The 10856-nt window shown below is 45.1% G+C and overlaps 1 protein-coding gene across 1 annotated transcript; it reads left to right on the forward strand.

Annotated features, from left to right (window-relative positions):
- The first annotated feature begins 2216 nt into the window (after nt 1-2216).
- LOC119272586 lies at nt 2217-2757 on the forward strand. The gene is made up of 2 exons (XM_037554052.1): nt 2217-2320; nt 2424-2757. The coding sequence occupies exons 1-2, from the start codon at nt 2266-2268 to the stop codon at nt 2645-2647; spliced, it is 279 nt and encodes a 92-aa protein (XP_037409949.1). The 5' UTR covers nt 2217-2265; the 3' UTR covers nt 2648-2757.
- The last annotated feature ends 8099 nt before the right edge of the window (nt 2758-10856 follow it).

A 10856-nucleotide genomic window follows, 5' to 3' on the forward strand; every position in this document is an offset into this window, starting at 1 on the left:
CAAATAATTCTTTTTTGAAGCAGATCAAGGCCATGCATAATGCCTTTGCCAAGTCGCCGACACTGATTGCGGAAAAACAGTATCAATGCAAGTAGGAATTCCTCGGACCTTTCTGAGAACCAACTATGGGAAAATTCCGTCAAGCTTTGCAGATTTGAAGACCATGAGCGCTCTGAACCTCTCGAGCAATGGTCTATTAGGGAACATACCTACAGGCAGATGCACGCGCTGGATGACCCGTCAATATACAGCAATAATCCTTGGCTTTGTGGATCCCCGTTGGAAGAGTGTGTAAACTCGTCGACACCTATGTGGAATGAAGTGAGTCAGGCTAAAGATAGAGAGGCATTGTGGTTGTATTGCTTTGTGGCTACCGAGTTCATTTTTTGATTTGGGCTGTACTAGGGCATATCTTCTTTTGCAGCGAGACATTGTGGTGTGCATTCTATCAGTATGTGCAAAACATGTAAGCCAAGGTAACCAAGAAGATATACAGCTGCATCTCGTGTTTCCAGCCAAACGGCTTTGAATGATGAAGTGCGCTGCGGGTAGGGCTGCACGAAAAGCTCGAGGCTCGTGAGCCACTCGAGATCGACTCGTTTTTTGACTCGACTCGAGATCGACTCGAAAAGAAACGAGCTGAGTTTGAACACTCTATGTAGCTCGATCGAGAAACGAGCCGATCTTGAGCCAATGTTGGCTTGCTCATTTTAGATTGATAGCTCGACATAATATCATTATGTTAAATGATCATTCCATATATTAAATGGAAATAAGATAATTTATTACCATATATGCTGTCCAATTTTTCTCATTTTATTTACCAACGAACATGGAAACTTAATTAAGTGCAGAGAAGATTTATGCCTCATTATGGCACGTAGTCGACTATGTGTTAAATATCCTATACTTTTAGCAAAGGTTCCCATCATATTCACCTTAATTTTTTTGTTTTACATCCATAGATTTATAAATTTTTACCATCTCATTTAGCTCGAAACTAACTCGAGATCGACTCGAAATCGTTACAAGCTGAGCACGAGTCATGTTCTACAGCTCGATCATGAGCTTCACTGAGTTTGACCTCGCTCGAATTTTCATATGAGTTGAACTAAGCCAACTCCAACTCGCTCGAGCTCGACTCGTTTGCAGCCCTAGCTGTGGGGTGCTGCAGTAAAGGTCAATTCTGTAAAGAAATTTGTAAAAGAATTACATATGAGTTTCGCTTCGGTACACCATCCCTTAAAATTTTACACGAATCTTAAAGTGACTTAAAAAGCTATCACCATATTAGCCTGCAGATCAAATGTATTGAATAAATTGATTTTAATACAAACTAAAAAATATTTTTTATTGAAGGGATAATCTTCACCTTTAATCTGCACCGAAATATGTGAACTTTTCTAGGGGCTGTACCAAAGCGGAGTTCATATGCACTGTTGATTTCACAATGATATATTCTTTGTCTAAACGTTTTCTGGGCTGGTATTTCCATTATCATGCAGCGGTCATCTTGTCATAATTTTATTGGACTGGATAGAACATCTGGCAAGTCTTGGGCAAAAAAGTAGTAGACGAAGAAAATGCAATTGCTATGAGGGACGCGAAGTATCTATACCCAAGCTCAAATGCACCTTGATGAACAGTAAAATCAAAAAAATGGTAAACAAAATTTAAAAAAAAACTGATTTTTTTTGGGTGCAGATTTTGACAAATGTTTTTTGTGCTTGCAAAAATTTATCATAAAATAATATTCTTAAAAGTTGTGGTAAAAAAGCAAAATTGATCCTCCAAAAATGCTATTTTTGAAAGCATTTTGGAGTATTGATTTTTTTTTTGCCATACCTTCCACAAATATATTTTTTCGGGCTGCATGCACTGAGAAAATTTGTGAAAGTTCACAACAACAAAAAATCAGAATTTTATTGTTTTTCTTTCAAAATTTTCGGAATTTACTGTTCATCATCCCGAACTCTTGAGCTCGAGACTAGAAGAAGGGTACTTTTTTTGATAGTACGAGGCATCTACGGACAGTCAATTAATAGTGCGTGCCCGGTGGACCCTATCAATTGACGTTCTTTAGAATGCATTAGTGTCCACAAATTAAGGTCCTTAATTGCTATTAATTCAGCATTGAAACGGTTCCTGGTTTGTCATTTCAGTATCACTATAAAAAGGCTTTTGCTATCTCTTCTGTTCCTCGCAACTCAGATCAAGCCACACAAACCAAGTCTTCCTCCTACAACACAGTGCATCCTGCTGAAGATGAAGACTGCACACACGCTGCTCCTGGCGGTCGCCTTCCTCGTGCTGGCATCAGGTATTCCTCTTACGATGATGCAGCATCGCTTCATCGACTCGACACGCAATCATACGCTTTACATTATTCATGGTATATTGGGGTTTTTTCTCTTCTTCTGCAGAGGTTGCAGTGAAGGCGGACGTCTGTACAGGGTCACTTCACAAGACGCCGCTACCGTGTGATCAGGTAGGTTGCCTGCACATCTGCCGCGAGCATGTGAATGGGGAAGGGCACGCGTGCCCTCAATGCAATTGGAGTGCTAGTTGCAACTATGATGGATTATGCGAGTGTGATGTCTGCCTTCCTCCTCCTTCTGCTCCTATCCAACACCAACAGAGTGACTGATATATACTAGTGTAGTAGCTTTCTGAGATAGGGATGGGATAGTTGGTTCTATGTAATAAGAACGATACCGTCATATGGTGTATCGGTTGTGATATACTCATTGTAGAATGCATGCGAATTTGATATCGCTTCACCGGTTATATATGATATAATGTAATGAGCTATATATTGCTATGCGAAAGGTAGGCTCATGGCGCATACCACCGGTACACGCACTGTGCCAGGCTCATCCACGCGTTCGGCGCTCTCCGACGGGGTTTGGGAACCACGACTATTGGAAAATCAAAAGTTGACGTGCATCTCCACACGTTCGGCGCTCTCCGACAATCGCACACTATATACCTCTCCGACAGTCTCAAATGTTGCCACCACATCTAGCGACCACACGTGGTGGTGGCCGCTCCTCTCCTGTGCTACTGCGTCAACTACTCAGCTGTGTACTTCACTGAGGAGGTGATTACGCCCTGCTGATTGCCTCTGGCTCTCTATTGTCGGGTGCATCTATGTCGACATCTTTCTTTGAGCTTCTGACCGAGCTGGAGATTGTGCGACTTTGATTCCTACTAGCTGCATCTTTCGGCAAGGTATCGGTATACCGACGATCGAATCTTGGGCAAGTACTATACCGGTAGACAAAGAGAATCGTATACGGGATTGATTGAATCCTTGACATCGTGGTTCATCCGATGAGATCATCGTGGAACATGTGGGAGCCAACATGGGTATCCAGATCCCGCTGTTGGTTATTGGCTGGAGAGATGTCTCGGTCATGTCTGCATGATTCCCGAACCCGTAGGGTCTACACACTTAAGGTTCGATGACGCTAGGTTTATAGGGAAAGTTTATACGTGGTTACCCAATGTTGTTCGGAGTCCCGGATGAGATCCCGGACGTCACGAGGAGTTCCGGAATGGTCCTTAGGTAAAGATTTATATATGGGAAGTCCAGTTTCAGTCACCGGAAAGGTTTCGGGGTTTATCGGTATTGTACCGGGACCACCGAAGGGGTTCCGGGGGTCCACCAAGAGGGTCCACCTTCCTCGAAGGACCTAATGGGCTGTAGTTGGGTGGGAACCAGCCCCTTAGTGGAGTCCCGGATGAGATCGCGGACATTACGAGGAGTCTCGAAATGGTCGAGACGTAAAGATTGATATATTGGACGACTATATTCGGACATCGGAAAGGTTCTGAGTGATTCGGGTATTTTTCGGAGTACCGGGGAGTTACGGGAATACGGGGAAGTAGTATTGGGCCTTAATGGGCCTTAGTGGGAAGGAGAGGCAGCAGCCAGGAGGTGGCGCGCGCCCCTCCCAAGCCCAGTCCGAATTGGACAAGGGGTTTGGGGCGCGGCCCCCCTCTCCCTTCCTTCTCCACTCCCCTCCTTTCCCCCCTTCTCCTAGTTGGACTAGGAAAGGAGGAAACCTACTCCTACTAGGAGTAGGAATCCTACTCCCTTGGCGCGCCCCTCCTAGGGCCGGCCTCCTCCTCCCTTGCTCCTTTATATACGGGGGCAGGGTGGCACCCCAAGACACAACAATTGATCTCTTGATCTCTTAGCCGTGTGCGGTGTCCCCCTCCACCATAATCCACCTTGATCATATCATAGCGGTGCTTAGGCGAAGCCCTGCATCGGTAGAACAGCATCATCATCACCACGCCGTCGTGCTGACGGGACTCTCTCGTGAAGCTCTGTGGATCGGAGTTCGCGGGACGTCATCGAGCTGAACGTGTGCTGAACTCGGAGGTGTCGTGCGTTCGGTACTTGGATCGGTTGGATCGTTAAGACGTACGACTACATCAACCGTGTTGTGCTAACGCTTCCGCTTTCGGTCTACGAGGGTACGTGGACAACACTCTCCCCTCTCGTTGCTATGCATCACCATGATCTTGCGTGTGCATAGGAAATTTTTGAAATTACTACGTTCCCCAACAATGGCACCCTGGAGCACCCAGTGGTTGACCTAGGGATGCATGGAGAAGCACCATCAAATCTTGCGGAAAACTTCACCCAGGCGCGAAGATACAGATGGATATACCTTAACCGGAAGCTTACTTGTGCAGCCGCAAGTCATTATGGGCTCTGGCTTGGTCGACCCTAGGTGTGACTATGGACGGACGGTACCAGCAAATGTAGAAGAACGGCAGGAAATGGATGGGCACTGGTAGTGGCCCAGAGGAGCTCTATGGAAGACCATGTTTCATTCGTCCCGTCTTCAAACACCATGCAATGCGAGGTCATAAAGGAGGGAACAATTCTAACGGGTAAAGTGCACAAGACTCCGCAGAGTGTGAAATCTAATCGATTAGTCGTGTCCCCGGTTACGGACATCTGAGCCCCTGGAATTAGATTTATCTAGAACTCTCAACACCAAAATAATTAATTATTTGTTGGGTTAATAATGATTGGGTATGAGACATTGGTTGGCGGAACCATCTCATTAATAACAAATATTTTGTAGTAATTGCAAGCAAGTCCTTTTGTTGTAGGGAAAATTTGCTTTTTCACAAAAACTTAGACTTAGAGCCCCACAGCCAAAATTGCATATAGTAATAACACTTTATTATTGTTTTCTCTCTATGACTTACCGACATATTCAAAAATGTTGACCTACACGGCTGCAACGTCTCATGTTGCAGAGGTTTATTCCGACCAGGAGTGAGGCTATGATCTATGCTCGAAGATTGCCCTTTGGAATCAGATGGACTCGCTACCTTCTATGTTTCCGCAGTAGTTTATCTCATGAGTTGGCCTTCGGGCGTATTTATTCTAATGTAATAAAGACTTGATATGAGATTCGATGTAATAAATCGGATGTGATTGAACTTTGATATTTTCATCAATATACTGTGTGTGCCAGCATGATCTTGGTATGGTACAGACACACGGAGACTTGACCATTTTTGGCTCGGGTCGCTACAGAGATGGTACCAGAGCACACGCTGACCGTAGGATATGAGATTCGATGTAATAAATCAGGTGTGATTGAACTTTGATATTTTCATCAATATACTGTGCGTGCCAGCATGATCTTGGTATGGTACAGACACACGGAGACTTGACCATTTTTGGCTCGGGTCGCTATAGAGATGTTATCAGAGCACACGCTAACTGTAGGATGTAACCCCGAGGATTGGAAAGCCATACACTACGGGAATCAGACACTTTGCCGTCTGCCATGGCCAACGGCAAAGGCATGCCTGGCATACATCAAAGGCCTTTGCCGTCAGCCAGCAGACGGCAACAGGTCCGGCACAAGCATACCAACACATATCCAACAACATATCCAACACATATCCAGCGCATCCAACAACAAGTTTGCAACAACACATATCCACCAACAAGTTTTGGAGAACATAAAAGAAGCACAAGGAGAAGAGTAGACTCCATGAACGCAAGCTCCTCATCTAAAGCAAATATGCAAATTAGGAAAGATGAAAGTTAGAAGAAGAAAAAGACTAGCTAGAAGAAAAAGAAGGAAAAGAAGAAGAAGAATAATTTATCTTCTCTTTCTTAGTCTCCTCTCCTCTTCTTTATCTTCTTCTTCTAACTAAGGTAGGAAAAAATGCCATTTTTAGCTATGCTAGGTAAAAAATGCTAAGTATTGATAACCCACAAGTATAGGGGATCGCAACAGTTTTTGAGGATAGAGTATTCAACCCAAATTTATTGATTCGACACAAGGGGAGCCAAATAATATTTTCAAGTATTAATAGTTGAGTTGTCAATTCAACCACACCTAAAAGACTTAATATCTGCAGCAAAGTATTTAGTAGCAAAGTAATATGGAATTAACGGTAACGGTGGCAAAAGTAATAGTATTGGTTTTGTAGTGATTGTAATAGTGGCAACGGAAAAGTAACTAAGCAAAGATCAATATGTGAAAAGCTCGTAGGCAATGGATCAGTGATGGATAATTATGTCGGATGCGATTCCTCATGCAATACTTATAACATAGGGTGACACAGAACTAGCTCCAGTTCATCAATATAATATAGGCATGTATTCCGAATATAGTCATACGTGCTTATAGAAAAAAACTTGCATGACATATTTTATCCTACCCTCAGCGGGGTCCTATTGGAAACTAAGGGATATTAAGGCCTCCTTTTAATAGAGTACCGGACCAAAGCATTAACACGTAGTGAATACATGAACTCCTCAAATTACGGTCATCACCGAGAGTGGTCCCGATTATTGTCACTTCGGGGTTACCGGATCATAACACATAGTAGGTGACTATTGACTTGCAAAATAGGATCAAGAACTCACATATATTCATGGAAACATAACAGGTTCAGATCTGAAATCATGGCACTCAAGCCCTAGTGACAAGCATTAAGCATAGCAAAGTCATAGCAACATCAATCTCAGAACATAATGGATACTAAGGATCAAACCCTAACAAAACTAACTCGATTACATGATAATCTCATCCAACCCATCACCGTCCAGCAAGCCTACGATGGAATTACTCGCGCACGGCGGTGAGCATCATGAAATTGGTGATGGAGGAAGGTTGATGATGATGATGGCGACGGATTCCCCTCTCCGGAGCCTCGAACGGACTCCAGATCAGCCATCCCGAGAGAGATTAGGGCTTGGCGGCGGCTCCATATCGTAAAACGCAATGAATCCTTCTCTCTGGTTTTTTTATCCCCGATCGTGAATATATAGAGTTGGAGTTGAGGTCGGTGGAGCATTAGGGGGCCCACGAGGCAGGGGGGGCGCGCCCCCCACCCTCGTGGACAGGGTGTGCGCCCCCTGACGTTGATTCTTTCACCGGTATTTTTCATATATTCCAAAAATATTTTCCGTGAAGTTTCAGGTCATTCCGAGAACTTTTGTTTCTGCACAAAAATAAAACCATGGCAATTCTGCTGAAAACAACGTCAGTCCGGGTTAGTTCCATTCAAATCATGCAAGTTAGAGTCCAAAATAAGGTCAAAAGTGTTTGGAAAAGTAGATACGATGGAGACATATCAAGTATGTAGGTCATTTTAGAGCTAAGCTAGGTAAATAGGTCATTTTGTAGCTAACCTAGGTAAAATGGATCATATTGGAGGTAACCTATGTAAACTTGGTCATTTTTGAGTTAACTACGCATCTTATGCCATTTTTGACATAAGTAAGCTAATTATAGGTCTTTATTGAGCTAACCCAGGTAACTAAGCATATTAGAGCTAATTTAGCATTTTAGAGCTAACTTAGGTCATTTTGGAGCTAACTTAGGTAAAATTGATCATTTTGGAGCTAATTAGGCTTATTATGTCATTTTCGAGGAAAATAAGCTAACTATATGACATATATGATGTTATCAAGATTGTTATGCCATTTCAAACATAAGTAAGCTAATTATGCCATGTTTTACATATGTAAGCTAAGTGTATGTCATTTTTGAGCAAACCTAGCTAACTAAGCATATTAGAGATAACTTAGCATATTAGAGCTAACTTAGGTCATTTCGGAGGAAACAAAGCTAAGTATAGATCATTTTGGAGCTAAGTAAGCTAATTATGTCATTTTGGAGGAAGATTAGCTAAATCTAGGTCATTATGGTAAGCATTTTGGAGGAAATAAAGCTAAGTCTAGGTCTTTATGCATTTGGTAAGCAAAACACTAGAGAAAACTTACTGTCATCACGGAGGTGAAGGACCGATCGGGTTTGCGCCAGTGCCAGACGGAGAAGGACCAGTCGGGGTCGGGGTTGCGCCAGTGCGACACGGAGAAGGATCGGTCGATGCTTGTCGGGAGGCATGCTGCACCAAAGATCATTTGCAATGTCTCGTTAGCATGATGCAATTGAAATGTGAAAACTAGTAACTAATGACCATTCAAATGAAACTCACCATGTCCGCTATAGCAATCTGGGGCATCAACGAAGGGGTCTAACCGTTTTTCTCGCACACGGACTGCACATTTTGTTTTTACGAGTCAGTCGTATTAGTCCGCTATAGCAATATGCACGAGAAACTTACCACGAGGAGCTCGTATAGGGCCCAGTGAGACGCGTCGTTCCGGTTCCTCTACGCCTCCAACAGACTAGTCGTCCTCTCGTCCAGCTCCATCTCCCTCTGCTTAGCCTGCCTATTTGCCTCCGCCAGAAGATCCTGGGCCCTAGCCTCGATGGCGAGCTCCACTGACCGTGATCGAGGCGGTATCTCAGGAAGAAGAACGGGTCCATGAAGAAGACAAACGGATGAAGTCGAACGAATCCTCACAAACACGACGTTAACGGAACCAACCCGAAGAAGCACACCGGAAAGAAGCAAACAACATGGTAATCAACCATCACATAATCATGGCATGATTCACAATCAAGTATGATGCATGTCCGGTTTAATGAGGCATGGCATGGCAAAATGCACAAACAATACTACAAATTAAGTGGAGCTCTATATGCAACGAGTTGCATATTGACGAAACACCACATTCAAGTTATTTAGTTCGATCTCGTTTATGTACCCAACAATATTAAATGTTTATTAACATGACAAGGGGTGAAGCACAACAAAACTACCTACCTAGGCAAGTTTAAATGAGGCCGGAAACAATGAACAACAATTCCGGTAATCCCCATATGCATATTTTAGGTTTGGTACTGTTCTTCCCTAAACCATATTTTATAGTTGTTAAACATGCAAAGTAAAGTCACCAAGATAATCTATGCATTTTTCTACCCCATTTACATATAAAGTTTGTTAAATTTGGAGCTACAGTTATTTAGTTATGAATTAAAGCATTTAAACATATTATTAGAGAAAATTTAATCAAACAGCATTTTAAATATTTTAAACATGATTGAAAGTTGGATATTATGAAACTAGATAAAATTTTAAGCATTTTTCATATAAAGTTTGTTTAATTCCGATGCACGGGTCATGAGTAAATATATGCATGAAGGCTAGGTTCTTTTCTGTAAAAACTGCAATTCCCCGGTTAAAAGACAAATTCACCGATCTGGAAAAAAGTAAGCGGGCCGAATCTGGCTGGCCCGAAAGCAGGGGACAAAAGGGGAGGGCGCTCAGGAGTGGCCTCACCATGGGCCTTGGCCCGATTCTGTGGAGGAGGCGGCCTGGCAGGGCACGCTGGGCCTTGGTGCTTGTCCACGCAGGCACTGGAACGGGTCAACGCAAGCGAGCGAGGCAGCGGTTGCGGGCGCAGCTCCTCTATTCGACAGGAAGCAGACAGAGGGGACGCGGGCGGCTCTGGTGAACTCCGACGAGGTCGCCGGTGGCCGGGGACGAGGCCCAGCCGGCGAGATCCGGCCAGGAACGGCAAGGGCGGCGGAGGCAACCTGTGGCTTGGCATCTTAGCGACGGTGAGGCAAAGCGAAGACGGCGGCGCCAGGTGGGTTCTGGGCGGAGACGACGCGGCGGTGCTCGAAGCAGAGGCGAGGCAGGGGCGGTCGAAGCAGGGGCATCTCCTTGAGGCCGCCGGCTGGATGCAGAGCAGGCAGGGCTGTTGGGACTCCGGCAAGCTGGGGAGGTCCGGCGCGCGAGGAAACGACACGGGAACGAAGGCTGGACGCGGGTCTGAGGCTCTCCAGCACGGATCGGTTGGGAACCGCGGCGGCGCAACGAGCTGGAGCTACGGGAGGCCATCCATGGCGGCGCTGCGAAGACAACAGAGAGAAGAGAGCAGCGGCATGAGAGAGAGAGAGAGAGAGAAAGAAAGAGACCGGAGGGGGAGACAGAGGGGAAACAAGGAAGGAGAAGGGCGCGAGGGATCCTAGTGCTCCGGTGGCTTGCGGTCGCCGGCGGCGCGGAGACGAGCACAGGGGGGTGAAGACGGGAGAAGCTGGGTTTGCTCGATTGGATCTAGGAGGATCCCGATGACGATTTGGAAGGTGGCGGCGGGGAAATGGGACAAGCCCCGAGAAGTTAGGGTTTTGTCCAGATTTAGACTAGGGAGTACTATATAAAGAAAGAGGAAGAGTTTAGGGTCTAATCCGTTTCTCCAATTAAAATTGAGCGGTCGAGAAAAATAGACCAGGAAGTCCAAATAAGAAAACGGAGATATTTTGTAGATGTTTGGGGATGATCCGGACCCAACGGTGACGACTCACCGGGTCGGGTTCGGGACAACTTCCGGACGCGCGCGAGGGGTTCGATGCACTGTGCAGAGAGGGTTTTCGGACCGTGCGATCGCATCGGACGGCTCCGGACGCGAAGAGGGGTAGGTGAATGGACTTGGTGGGCTGTGGCGAGGT

The sequence above is a fragment of the Triticum dicoccoides genome, chromosome 3A, assembly GCF_002162155.2.
Source record: "Triticum dicoccoides isolate Atlit2015 ecotype Zavitan chromosome 3A, WEW_v2.0, whole genome shotgun sequence".
Classification (NCBI taxonomy): Eukaryota; Viridiplantae; Streptophyta; class Magnoliopsida; order Poales; family Poaceae; genus Triticum; species Triticum dicoccoides.